This window comes from Camelus bactrianus, chromosome 8 (assembly GCF_048773025.1).
Source record: "Camelus bactrianus isolate YW-2024 breed Bactrian camel chromosome 8, ASM4877302v1, whole genome shotgun sequence".
NCBI classification, from domain to species: Eukaryota; Metazoa; Chordata; class Mammalia; order Artiodactyla; family Camelidae; genus Camelus; species Camelus bactrianus.
Window position 1 is genome coordinate 24,374,868 of NC_133546.1, and position 14,825 is coordinate 24,389,692.

General features: G+C 37.2%; 1 protein-coding gene across 5 annotated transcripts in view; it reads left to right on the forward strand.

Moving 5' to 3' along the window:
- MAP3K5 (mitogen-activated protein kinase kinase kinase 5) overlaps positions 1-14,825 on the forward strand; it is a 202,206-nt gene that overhangs the window by 96,289 nt on the left and 91,092 nt on the right. For 4 of the 5 annotated variants that reach the window (XM_045524461.2, XM_045524462.2, XM_074368290.1 and 1 more), the window contains 5 exons: positions 234-257; positions 5,465-5,658; positions 6,439-6,607; positions 7,814-7,920; positions 10,466-10,636. In XM_045524461.2, coding sequence (XP_045380417.1) covers positions 234-257; positions 5,465-5,658; positions 6,439-6,607; positions 7,814-7,920; positions 10,466-10,636 — 665 coding nt within the window. The remainder of the gene's footprint in view (positions 1-233; positions 258-5,464; positions 5,659-6,438; positions 6,608-7,813; positions 7,921-10,465; positions 10,637-14,825) is intronic. The other variant, XM_074368288.1, reaches the window with a different exon arrangement.

The following is a 14,825-nucleotide window of genomic DNA, read 5'->3' on the forward strand; positions in this document are numbered from 1 at the left end:
TAAACCACAGATGGTACTTTTGTGCACACCTGTCTCCTCCATCAGACTGTAATTTAGATGCAGGAACTTATTCAACACCTTCTATTCTACACATTCTAAATTTCCAATTGCTAATAATAAATAATAAAATCGTTAATACAAATTTTTCCACATAGAATATTTCAATCGATTAATTGAATTAATTAATTTTGTATTAACCTCTCCTTTACTTTTTTTCTTTTCTCACTTTTCAGGAAATCATTTGCCAGAAGAATACTGTGAGTATTTTGCTTAACCCTTCCAGAAACTTTTTAATCTTTTCTTTTCCATCACCTAATCTCTGGTGTTTTTTTCCATTTCTGTAAATGGTTAATTCCTATCTGTTTTCCCTTTTTAAAATTTCTGACTTGTCAATATAAATATGGGTTATTTTACATAAATATTGCTTTATATTGAAACTTTATATTAATGGGATGTGACACTGATATCTGTTTTCTTCCATGTATAATTATGGTTTAGAAAAAAATTTCCCATAGTATATCCAATTTTGAATAATTATGAGTGGCACTAAAGCAACATATATAGATACACAGATTCACACACACATACGTGTGCATATGTGTGTATGTATATCTATATATACACATCTGTGTCTCTAAATACACTGTGTATCCATATATACACTGTTTATATACAGATTATAAATATACATATCCACACATATACATGGGGATATGTGTACGTAGATACCTCTATCTCTATCAAGCATCTGTCTGTTGAGATTGACTTAAGATCCTAAGTCTTGTAGAGTACACTCTGAGACCTTTTGAGACTACACTTAAAAATTCATACCCTCCACCCAGAATTAAACTAAAGTTCAAAAGTGATCAAAATAAGTTTAAACATTTTTAAATGCTTGAAGAAAAATTATAATATATTCTGGAATCAGCCTTGTTATGCCAGTGGTTGTACTGTTCCTTTTGGAAAGTAAACCAGTATTTAAAATCTTGAAGAATGCATCACTGTAACTCAGTGTGGAAATAACATACTACATAAAGATCTGCACAGGATTCCATCTAAGATGATATGGTTAAAAGTACAATGGGTAGTTTTCCCTCAGATCAGAAACTTAAGAAATTAAGATTTAAGAAATGAAAGATTTCAAGTCAGAGGCTCATTGCAACATAAATAATTTTGCCATTAAAAACTCATCCTTCATATCTCAATAGGAAATGAGCAACTATTGCTTCAGGCATCAATTCAGTGTACCAGAATTTATTAAGAAAACATTGATTGAACATGAACTGTGCATCAAGTTCGGGGCTTGGTGCTGCAAGGGATTCACCATAGGGTCTGAAAGTGGAACAGCTTATTCATAACTGTCCCAGGAGGCAACAACTGAGGAGTGCCAGAGTCTAGTTGGGGGAGAAGGTCAATAAACAAATAAGCAAACAAACAAATTAGAAAATTAACATAAGGCAGTGTGCTAAAGAGGGGGCCACTCTTCTCTCCACTAGTCACGGAAGGTCTTTCAGAAGGGGTAGCATTTACCTGAATGTCAGGGAAGAGCTAATCATGCCCAGTGATGGATTGGAAAAGTGGGGAAACAGGTTTATAAGTTGATCCAATACTGCACATTACAATCAAGTCACCCACTGACTTGAGTGAGCTACAGTGTTTCCAGTACTGGGTTTCCTCCAAAGCTGAGTATTTTGAGCATATATTTCAATATGTTTGAATGTGGAAAGCATTTCTTCCCAGAAGCTTAATTCATTTTCCACACACACTTATGTGTACATCTTTATGTAATTTTTAAAAATTGGAAAACAGAATTGGCATCTTTTTTAACAACAGCAGTGAAGATAATTGGAGAGACTACATCTAGATTTTGAGCTGTGAGTTTTTATAGCCATGAAAACAAGCACAGACCAGAAAGATTAGCCTTATTATGTTAAGACCATGACTTAGTGTTTCGAAATTTAAGGAAATATCGTGTTTCTACTTCAAGAAGCAGGTTGAAATGTTTTAGAACTAGTATCTTATGAGTAAAAGACCGTTGCTGCATCTCAGGTGTCTGTTCTTGGTCACAAAGTCGTTGCTTTCACTTGCTTTGGATTATTACTCATTTCAGGCTCGGGGATTAGTAGCAATCTGTGAATAGAAATTGCAGTAATGATATTTCTAAGTTACATGAGCCAACTTGGGGAATAAATGTTCCCGTATTATTTGTGTTCATTATTTTGAAAAAGTGCTTTTCTCAGCAGTTGATAACCTTCTCACACTTTCTCCCCGCTGCGCGCTCGCTGGGCTGTCTCACAGCTCAGGTCTAGGAGCATCTGTAGACCTCTTGCAGCTTTTTGCTCTCCCCTTTTTTTGGACAGTGGGACATTGGAAAAAAATTTTTTTGCCTTAGAAACATGTGGAAGAGACTCAAAAAAATGTAGTGAGGCCAGGAACTTGGAGAAATCCTTAGCATGCTGAATACCTTCAACAAGGATTCTGAAGACTTATTCCATGGGATTTAAAGACAGTTTCAGGCATCTGATTTTCTCTACTACTTGCATGACTCTTATTTCTCTCTTTTTACCCCTCCAGTGCTCAACACACCCCTAGACATCTGATAGTCATTTTCTCCCAGAATTAGTTTTACACGGATACATTATTCCCCAGTGCCCAGTATTTCAAAAATAATGTATTCTATGTCTTGTCTTATACACAAATACACATGCTATTAAGGCTTCTGAGGATACAGAACGTTATCTAGCAACAGAAGAATAATATTGCAAAACTCTAATAGTGCTTCTCTGGTTTATTGGCTTCTCATCTGTTTGTCCTTATTTTCATGACTTGAAGATTCAGAGCCTTTTCTTTTGTAATTTTGAGTCCAAGTGCTTATGTCAAACAAGAGTATTTGATTCTGTTGCTCTTTTATAACCCACTCATAGTTTAAGCTCCGGAAGCTTTGAAAAGCAACCTCTTGATATACTTGCCTTTCTTTTCTGCTTAGGCAACCGCTTGGCTGAAAGGATTAACTTGGGGGGACCTGCTGTGGGACCTTGGTAACATTTTAGAAGCAGGATATGTTTATTTTCTCTCTTCCTGACCAGTCTTCCAATTATTGTTCCATGAAGGAGAACTTGGAAAAGGAACAATTTCATGTACTTGATTTAAAAATCAAATCTCAACCTTTAGAGGTTCTTCTCATACTTTAGATGGGAGTCAGGTCCAATTTCTGCCTCATTACCTAACCTATGAGTGCCTCAAAGAATAACATGTTCATAAATAATTAAGTCTGGCCGTAACGGCATTTGGCACTTCTCATCAGTAACTTGGTTCATGCAGGGTTCTGTGCAAGGTGACCTGAGGCAAAGGGTTGGTATGCCAGCATGCTGAGGCCACTCAGGACAGTGCCCAGCCCCCTAGCGATAATGGCCTGCCCTCTAGAGAAGGAGTTCTTGGGCTGGAGTCCCAGGCACAGCCCAGCCCAGCTGCGTGACCTCTGCCACCCAACCTGAATCCTCACCTGTCAGATGGAGACAAGATCGCCTTCCTCAGTGGGCTGCCATGAAGATAATGACTGTTCATTCCTTGTCACACGCAAGTGGTGAATAATTGTTTGCTCCCATTTGTTTAGTTCAAAGGGTAAGAGAAGTAATGCCTTGTTCTCTGTAATGCTGACATGGAACAAATTATCTGGGCTCCTGGGCTCCCTAGAAGAGTGATCGAGTTTTCCAGCCATCTCATTCTAGTTTTCAGCCCTCTGCTTTTTTTCTTTCTCTCTGGTTTTTCTCTTAGAGGTCACTCCCATTTCCTCAGATTCAACCATACAAGAGAATTCCCAGGTCTGTATGTTGGTTTGAAGCCCTTTTATATTTCCAATCATATATGTCCAGCTCTATTTTGAACATGGCCCCTCTAGATGTCCTGCTTCCCATAAATCCCAGCCTTTCAAAAGTGTGCACATTACCCTACGCACCCCAGGTCAGATCTCAGCCTCTCCCGTGAGTTCTTCTCATATTTTAATTGGAACTCAGATTCTGTGTATGACCTGACATACAATAAGTGCCCTCCAAGCGTAATCTGTTCATACATAATTGACTGGTCTGCTTTCTGAGTTCTTGCTTTTCGTTCAGGATCCCAGTCTTTCTTAGGGAGCCCCATTTACAACTGTGGAGTCGCCTTCTTCCTCTCTCTCAATATCTGCAACCAGTTGGCTGAGTCTCGGTAACTCATTCTTTTTGACATCGAGCACGTGCGTTAACTGTCCACTGCTGCCGCTGCCAATCTGGTCAGGCTTTATAGCTTCCCACCTAATTTCCTGAAATCTTGTTTCTTTCTCTTTCAATTCACTCTGTTTTCTGCCCACATTGTCAAAATGCACAGCTTTAATTACGTTTTCTTTCCTGCTCTTTATCGTTCCATGATTCCCACTGCCCAACTTTCAGAGTTTCAAATCCTTAAATTGTATTCACTTCCATTCTGTGAGCCCTCAGCGCCAGTCAGAGTCACTTACTCAGGGGTGTCCCATCCAATTTCTCTTTTATTCTTCCCAGCTCCACTTTTGTTTGCACTAGTGCACCCTCACTTGGCATCATCAGAGTCGTGATGAGTGAGCTGAGAGCAACACGGGCTGAGGTTAGAGAGAGAGAGGCAAGGTTTGGATAGTCAGGCCCTTGTAGGCTACAGGGACATTTTATCTCTATCCCAGGAGCAGGAGAGGAGGCTTGAAGGAAAGTCATCTGATACAGGTTGTTAAAAGATCATTTTAATGGCTGCGTAGATAATAGATTCGAGGGCAAGAGTGGATGCAAGGAGACCAGCTAAAAGCCACTTACAGTGGCTCGGGCCAGGCATGTCGAAGTGCGGCAGAGAAAATGGAGGGAAATGGGCAAATATGGGAGTTATTTTAGAGATGGACTGGACAGGACTTTGACAGGTTATAGTAGGTGAAGGAAATGGAAGCATTCAGGATAACTTCAGGGCCTCTAGATTTAGGAACTGGGACACTAATGGAGCTGTGACTGAGACAGAGCATCCTGGAAGGGAACAGCTTGATCTGGCATCTCACGCACAGAGCTGTCACGTGGGCAGCCCTTAAACATGAGCTCATATTATTTCTATGTATTTATGCTGTGTCTCTCTGACTAAAATGGAAGTTCCCTGAAGGCTGAAGACTGTGTTTTAAATTACCCTGTTTTTCCTGCAGCATAGATTATAATGCCTTGGCCATGAGAAATGATGAATAAATATTTAATTGATTGATGGAAATTGAGTCGTGCTGGTTTTTTATATCATCTTTAAGTAAGCAATTAAAGAAATTGGAGAGGATTTATGTTCTCAGAGGTCATACATAAGAAATGAGGTTTTTTGATTTCCCTTCACATTCAGGATTATTATTCAAAATGACCCACTGAGGTAAGACGTGGGGTTACGTGTGGAGTCTGCAGGCCAGCTCACCGCCTCCTGGTGCCTCCTCTCTCCACAGATGTGCACTGGGAACTACACGTTTGTTCCTTACATGATAACTCCACATAACAAGGTCTACTGCTGTGATAGCAGCTTCATGAAGGGTTTGACAGAGCTCATGCAGCCGAACTTCGAGCTGCTTCTTGGACCCATCTGCTTACCTCTTGTGGATCGTTTCATTCAGCTTTTGAAGGTGGCACAAGCAAGTTCCAGGTGAGGTTGAATAATGCCATCTGTGAGGATAATGAAGTGTTAGTCTGCCTCCCTTGTGCATATTATCAGATTTCCCTTACATAGAGCACACAGACCAGAACCAGGGAAAAATATATAAGGTCCTGTAAATGGATAAAATAGATGCCCCATGGTCCACCTGTTGCGTTTTGTTCACTTTATTCACAGGAGAACAACTTAAAATCATTAAAAAAAAGATTGCCAACTATGTTATAGTAATGGGTAGAGCTAAAAATATATTCAAAGTAAGGACAGAAACATTACCTGAATAAATGTCCAGGGACTTTTAGTGTAAGGACAAGAACTCTCTTGTTCTTGTCACTAAAAATTGCTGAAAGCATTATTTTATTTTAGTTAAGGGCAATCATTTATGCTAATAAATGACAATGATGAAACAGAAAGTAAATGTTATATATCCTGTTCAAATCGCAGGCACACCTAGTTTATTTAAAACAATATCTATTCAAAACCATAAAATAAAAAATAAAGTTTTAGCATTTTAAGTGGTACACTGCAGGGTCTTGGAAAATTCATTAACATGGAGTGTCTTTATCTTTAATTCTTTCTGAAGCAAGATAGAGCGTAAAAAGAATAGGATGCCCAAATTTCTTAATGCCACATAGATGAGGTATTCCTTCTATGCAACTTAATGAACTGAAAGGCACGAATGCTGCAAATGTCATTCACTTCCTTATAAAAGCATTGCTTTCCATTGAAATCCTTTCTAGTATTAACTCCTTGAAATGTGTGTTTTCCCAACAGCCAGTATTTCCGAGAATCTATACTCAGTGATATCAGGAAAGCTCGTAACTTATACACTGGTAAAGAGTTGGCAGCTGAATTGGCAAGGATTCGACAGCGAGTGGATAATATTGAAGTCTTGACAGCAGATATTGTCATAAATCTGTTACTTTCCTACAGAGATATTCAGGTAAGAAGATGCTCGAGGTAAAATCTTAGTCATATAACCTGTTGGAAGAATAAGGGAATGTTAACATCCAGTTTCAGTTAGCTAATAAGTCGTTCATGTCACTACATGGACTTTTTATTGGCTCTCCAATGCTTTCTGTCCAGAGATTTTATGATAAATAAAACAGACTCATAAGAGTTAACCGTCAGTGATTATGAAAGACTTGTACAGTAAAGGCTTGACTTTTTCCTCCAAAAGAACAAAAAGAAAAATTTGCATGCATAGCTAATCCACAGCCAGCCTATTCTATTCGTTAGCCTCAGGCACACCTGTCAGTCAATAAATGAAAGCTTTGTTTTGGCAAAAACCAGAAATTTTTAGAGCTTTTTGGACATGTCTCTTAATCCTTGAAATTGTGTTGCTGGAAATTAATAGTGCTGGATCTAACTAGCCAGAAGCAAGAAATGTGCAAATGATCAATTATAAAAATAACATTAAAAATATATAATGTAAAACATGAACATGCCCTATAATTTTTATGTCTTAAAATGTTTAAATTATGGTAAGTAGAAGGAAATCCTCTCTGGGTTGGGAATTTACTATTGGATTTTTACAGTAAAATTTAAGTGACTTCTGGTTTCCTATTCCCAACCTTTCAGGCCCAAGTACGGTTTCACATGGACAACAGAGCTTCACATACGTTGAGAAGTGTGGCACTTAGGAGCCCATGACTAGAGAGCTTACTTATGTTGGAATGAGATCATTTTGTTACTTAGAACTTTGGTCAGTTGTTCCATATCCTTGATATTTTAGACATTATTTCCCTGAAAAGAATTGGTAAGACACTGCACACCAGGAATCTGGCTCCATGGAGAAGTAAACCACCCACATTTAGACAACATGGCATTACCATGCTAGATGGCTTACGTTTTTTAAGGTCGGATGTGGTAACTCATGTTTTATCTGCGTAATCCAAACTCTTCAAACAAGCAAACAAACAGTTTCGTTTTGGTTCTAGATTCTTCAAAATGTTCATGCGTTCTAGTTCTCTCTCTCTCTCTCTTTTTAATTTTTATTGAAATATGGTCAGTTTACAATGTTTTGTCAATTTCTAGTTCTCTTTTTAATGCTCTTCTCAGGTTCAGGTATCTGGTTGTCAAAAGGCATTTCATGTCAGGAGTTTCTCCTAATGCTTTAATTCTATGTTATTCTCCTCTTGTTTGGAAGGACTATGATTCTATTGTGAAGCTAGTTGAGACTTTAGAAAAGCTGCCGACCTTTGATTTGGCCTCCCATCACCACGTGAAGTTTCATTGTGCATTTGCACTGAATAGGTAAGAAGAAAAATTTCCCAGCCACAATGGGCTAACATTGTTTTCTAACCTGCCTATTCTCTCTGTGGTATGTTTTCACTGTAGCGTTGCAGCCACTGCCTATTAGAATGTAGTGTTAGTATTTCTACTTCAACCATGTAAAATTAGGAAGCATGTATTCTGATCTTTTTCTGGCTTTTTTGCCAGTAAAAAAAAGTGCCTCAGTGTTTATATATTTAAATTCTTTCTTTAATCTTATTTTTATTGAAGCATAGTTGATTTACAGCGTTACTTTCAGGTGTAGAGCAAGGTGATTCATATATATATGAACATGTGAGATAGATAGATAGATAGATAGATAGATAGATAGATAGATAGATAGATAGATCTTACATCTTTATCCATTCACCTATCAATGGACATTTAGGTTGTTTGCATGTCTTGGCTATTGTATACTTAAATTCTTAAAATTCTTTTTCTTACCTGTCAAAGTTTATATTTGCTATTTATATTTTTCTAAGATTTTGAAAATTATATGGATATGTTATCTTTAAATATACTCAACACCAAATAGTTATTTACACAAAAATAAATTAACCAGAGTAAGGACAGTTATAGCTAGGTGAACATATTCCTAACCAGAGAATATGTTCACTGGGATTGCTCTGAACAGACCTCATTATAATAAAAGCTATGGGGTTTATGTCCATGTCCAGATTCATGTCCATGAATCTGCTCAGACCAGGACTAACACTGCTTCCAGTCCTTCCTCTAGGCCTTCCGTTGGCATCATGGCTGGCACATACCTCAGTGCCACTTTCTACCCAGGGCCACCGTGGAGGACCATCCTTGCTCTGGCCATAGGGAGGCCTAAAGCACTGAACTGTCCGAAACTTAATTGTGCTCTTCTCCTCTATGGTGGAGAGTTGACTATATATGTGATTACCACAACTGAAGAGAATGATAAAAACAAGACGTATGGGCGTGGGGGACATCACATCTATTGGGCATTTGCCATGAAGGCTTAATTATTTTACCAGTGAGGAAACTGAAGCTGGGAGAGGTTGAGTGACTTTTCCTCAAGGCTCATAGTTAGCATGTTGTAAATCCAAGACTCAGACCCTGGTCTGTCTGATGCTGATGTCTGTGTTCATCACCACTCGGTCCTCCTACCTCTGTTACAAAGGAAGCTCAGCATGCTCTTCAGCCAAGGTCGCGTCTTTCCTTTTTTATCTATCTAAACTCTAGAACTTGCTAACTTTATCAATAATGTATAATGGAAGTCTGTTTTATCTCCCCATTTATTAAATATCCTTCTCTTTAGATTTGACAGAGTGAGATGAAACCTCTAGAGGTTACCTTTTCCAGCTTCAAATAAGTCCTTTTTAAAAGATGAAATGAAAAGTGGAATGAAATATATTCTATTTTGAAATGAAAAGTGAAAGTCCGTGAGAGCCTTTCATATTTTCCTTTATCTATATTTTTGCCTCTCTTTTCTAAAATAGAATAGAATGAAAGGATAAATATATTTGTGTGAAGCATTATTCTAAACTTAACGTATTTAGTACAAAGTGTAAAAAGGAATTTCATGGACAGAAAGATTTAAAATAGTAGCTGAGAATAGAAATAACTCTTTTTATAGAACTGTTTTCTTGAAATATATTTCACATACCATACAATTTTATTTAAAGTGTACAATTCAATGAATTTTGGTATATTAACAGAGCTGTGTGACCGTCAACACCATAAATGTTAAAACATTTTTATCACCCTCCGAAACCCCCCTCCCATTAGCAGTTTCCCTCCCATTTCATCTCAAATCCCCTAGACCTAGGCAACCACTCATCTACCTTCTGTCTCCATAGATTTGCCTATTCTGGACATTGCATGTAATGGGATCATACAATATATAGTCTTTTGTGACTAGCTTCTTTCGTTTAGCATAGTGTTTTCAAGGTTTAAGAAATAAGTCCTAAGAGAATGTTTATCTTTGTGAATTGTCTGTACATACTTGCTAATTTTAAAATGACCTACATAAAGCATCTTCCTTAGATAATCCATTGGTCACATGAAGAAAACAGGTGTCTCGAGTTAAAGTTGGTTTGTTGGAATTGTCTGTGAATTAGTTTGCTCAGTGTTTTGGAGCAAAAGCCGTTGAAATCTGTAGTCAGGGTTTTGTCCCTATTTGGATTAGTTGACTCTGCCCCACCCAGGGCCAGAGACTGCTTTTCTAATCTCACTCCACCAACTTGAACCTTTATAGGGACTGCAGGGAAACTGGAAGGACTGTGGGTGGGTAAGCACAAATCCATCACCATTAGCAGAAAAGCAACTCAAAAGAAATCCTTGTTAGAAGCTGTAGACATGCAATAGCATAAAAAAACAAAAACAAAAAAGGCTTAGGACAGAGGTTTACAGAGGACTACCAAAATCTAATTGTTATTTCTATCCTGCCAAACTTCACTAATGTGAATCAATATATTAAATAGAGTTTTTAAAAGATAATTGGCCTAAACTGTGTCTGTAATCTATTTTGAAACAACGGTGTTTCCTTCCTCTACCTTAGGAGAAATCTCCCTGGAGATCGAGCAAAAGCTCTTGACATTATGCTTCCCCTGGTGCAAAGTGAAGGGCAAGTGGCTTCGGATATGTATTGCCTCGTTGGTCGAATCTACAAAGATATGTTTTTGGACTCTAACTTCATGGACACTGAAAGCAGAGACCGTGGAGCATCTTGGTAAGTGTACAGGGTGAGATACTTGATAAATCCATGACATAAAAAGTCGTTTGCAAATGAGAGTGTTAAATTATTCTTATTTTCCTTTAGATTATATATTATTAAATAAAATCTTAGACTTTATAGCTTGAGTAAATAATTTTGATGAAATTCATTCAATAAGGCAGAGTAATTTTGGGTAAATTAGATGAATAGACGATGATTTAAGAAAAACAGAATTTTTTAAAAAGATATTATAAATATAATGTATACTACAATACAAAATATTGGGGAACAGTTATAAAAATTTATAGAAAGACAAGAAAGAAGACCTGAATGAATGGGAAAATATACCAAGGCTGTGGATGAGAAGACTTGATATTTTGAAGACGTTAATTCTCCACAGCAGGGCTTTTCATGTAATTTGACAAATTGATTCTAAAATATATTTGAAAAGAGGGGAGCCAAAAATGGGCAAAGCAATTTTGGAGAGCAAGGTGGAGGGACCTGTTCTACAAGATAATGACACCAACTATAATGACGTAATAATGAAGATATTGCAGTAGGAGTGTAGGCATAGACAAATAAAACAGTGGAGCTGAAGAGAGAGCCTGGAACAGGCAGAGATGTATATATAAGACTAGATTTATGGCATGATATGTTTCATGAGCCAGAGTGAAATAGATGGACTCTTCAAGAATGGTCCTGAGAAAATTTGTTTATCTGCTTGTAAAAATAAAATAAAAATGAATCCCTACTTTAACCCATGCACAAAAAAAAAAAAATCCAAGTGAATTAAAGATCAAATATTTTTTAAAAATCCTCAGAAAGATATTTTTAGAATAAGATATACAAACTGAATTTATGACTTCAGGATAGGAAAGAATTTTTAAACAAGGCTTAAAAAATATCATAAACCATTTAAAAAGAAGAGATTGGGAAACTAGTGTCCATTAAAATTTGCATTGCTCATCAAGGTGCTAGCTTTTGTAAATGTCAGGGTAGATTCTATTGCACTGATCCTCCTGCTTATAACACTATGGAGGTTAACAAAAATGTGTAACTCTGACAATTTCAGTTGTTGGCAAGGCTATTTGAGAAATGGGAGTCTCAGTCCCTGCTGGTGGTGGTGGAAAATGTTTTGACCACTTAAAGCCTTTGGCATTGTCAAGAAAAGCTGACAGCTTACCCTAGATCCAGCAGATCTCCTCCTAGTAATATACCCTAGAGACACTCTTGAAGTTTCTCTACATAAAGGTTTCAGTGTTTAAAAAAAAAATCCTAAAAAAAGTTGAGCAAAATAAGAAAATGGCAGAAGGATACACAGAGCATGATATCGTTTATAGAAACTAAAAACGTACACACCTAGTAAAAGTATAGCTGCATGAATGCACACCATAAATTCCCAATCAGTATGACAGGTACCAGTGGCGAAGGAGTAGAAAGGAATCACGGAAGGCATCACATGCAGCTGCGAGAATATTTAAAACATTTTATTTCTTGTGGGAAAGGTATACCTCAGGTGGTAAAGTGCATGTTAGCATGTAGGAGGTACTGGGTCCCCAGTAAATATAATAAAATAAAAATAAAAAAATAAATAAACCTAATTAAAATAAAGTAAAAATAAATAAATAAACCTAATTACCTACCCCCCTACCAAAAAAAAAAAAAAGAAACCTAAAAAAAAATTAAAGAAAACATTTTATTTCTTAAGCTGAGTGGTGGGTATGTCGATGGGAAGTGTCGCTTACATTATTCTTCTGTACTTTTTAGTATTTCTAAAACATTTCCCAAATATTCCTTGATTTAAAGAAATATACTAAACGAGGTTGACCTAGTTCAGGTGTTTCTCAATGATAGCTATAACATTTTGAAAGTTGTGAAACAGAAATCTTAATGTTTCAAAATCTTGTGTCATCTTAGCAGTTTAACGGATGACTGAAATTGGGATACTGGGTTATAACCAGGGAGGAAAACTTGGCGAAAGTGATTTCCTAGATTTTCATGGACAGTTTTGGTTCAGAATTTTAAATTTGTATTATATTTTTTTACTACAATCCAGAGAGTTTTACAGTTTCTCTTAACCAATTTTTTTTCTGCTGTTACAAAAGAGAAATGAAACTATGCAGACTTCCTATTACTGGAAGATTTCCTCTTCCGGAAAATATTTCCAGAAGAATCTTAATTGTAGGAGAATTAAAATCCGATATTTGGAAGCATTGTGTCAGTATAAATGTTTTGATTTGGTAGCGATGATGAAATGCTTAGGTAATTTTTTAAAGCCTGACTTTCATGGTCAGTGAATTCAAACGAAAAACATCTCCTAAGAAATGAGTGTGCATTGTGCACAGGAATAAATTATAAGTGTTTCTCCATTTGAAAAACCAAACAATTTAGACTACTGAGAGCTTTCAAGGCCAGGTAAAGTTCAGTAAGGAACAAAATTTTTTTCTGGTGTTTTCGTTTTAACTTTCTATACTTCCCAATTCTGGTTTTTTTCTATGGTTCCCATTTAGCGGAAGAATATTAACTCTCAAAAGAGCTTTGTGTTCAAAGTCTTCAGGTCAAATTAAAGATGTCAGTTTTTTATTATTTCATTTTAAGCTATTCATTGATTTTCTAGTAAGAACAGGGAAGGCTCAATGGGAGGATCCGTAGGAGTTAATCTTGGTATGTCACTCACTGATTTATTGAGTAATATAAGAATATTATTTCTACCGTAGATTACCTGTCTATAACCTACCATAATTGTCATTATATCCGTTTGTCCTAAAGGTTGTTAAGATTTCCCCGCATTTTAAAATGGGTGCTTTATCATGTCTTCACACTTGTAGAGCCATTTTGGTATTTCTCAGTGTTTTGATCCAACAACTCCCACAGTACCGCAAAAATACCCAGTCTTGGTTGATGTTTTGGCATCGGCCCTAACCAATGCACCCTTCCCCCCAGCCCCTTTCTATTAGAGCTGAGAAGTAAAGCATGATTGTCGAGGTGCTAACACAAGAGGGTGTTACTGAGATTCTTAGGCATCTGGCCAGACTTACTCAGGGTTATGCATTTCCTGAGTCATGGGTCCCGAAGGGATGTTTCAACTGACCTTTTTTGAGCCATAAGCTTCTGACTTTTCACTTGTCAAATGCTGGGATGGGATAAGGGGTGAGTGGCTGGCAGTCAGTCCCTAAAGCATCTTCCAAGGACTCTTTCCATAGCCTGAATCATTTTCTGTTGGCTTAAATGGACAGTCATCTACTGATCATGGGAAGTGTAAGGATAAGAGCTTCAACTCAGAAAAAGAGCCCCAAGCACTTGTGATTACAGTGGCACATAGAACTCTTTCTTGAGGCTCTCCCATTTAATGTCTTTAATGAGTTTACTGTTCTGCCTTACAGTACAGGAGGAAAGTTTGACATTCCTCTGAGCATTGTAGCTGGTAGGAGAACCATACCAGGGCACTTTTTACTTCTAAGGAGACCTTCTGTTGCAGACCTGTTTTCTGAGAGGTTTACATAGGATTCAGATTACGAAAATAGAAAATAAGAAAAAAAAGTATAGTTTAGGTTTTTTAAGTCTGCAAAATCGTGATATATTGTAGAACAAACTTTAATTGTTGCATCTTATCCGGGACAGAGGGTGAGTGGTTTGAAAGAACACATCCTGCTGATGTAAGTATAAAAAAAGAGTAGTTCTCTAACATTTGCTGTTTTTAATTGTCACTTCCTTAGTTATTTTGGGTCATTGAAGCTCTTGTGGATGGCTAAAATAATGCTACTTTTTCTATATTTAAGTTTCTATAATCCAAGTTATGGTATGAAAAATGCCTTTTTGATCTCTAAGGAATTGAACTGAGTTTAGCTTTTAGTTGTGAAAAGGTTGTAGCTTTTTATCATAGCTGTTCTATATAAAGTTAAATATCAGTTAAAGAAAGCAGCAGTGGTACCTGTCACCAGTGTGGGGGAGAGGATGTTTGGGGTTGCAGCAGGGTAAACAGCCAGGTGAGGATAAGCGGGGAAGTTGGGAGGTGGCCAGCTTTCGAAGTAGGAGATATTGTGACCCAAGAGCCTGGACTTACATCCTGAAAAAAGGCCACAGAGTTTCTGAAGTGACAGACTTAACTGGAATAACCCAAGACCATACCATGGACTGTGACTTGCAGGGCTATGAATAGTTCATTGCCAACATTATCTCCATAATTTCTTTTTTAACCTAACCT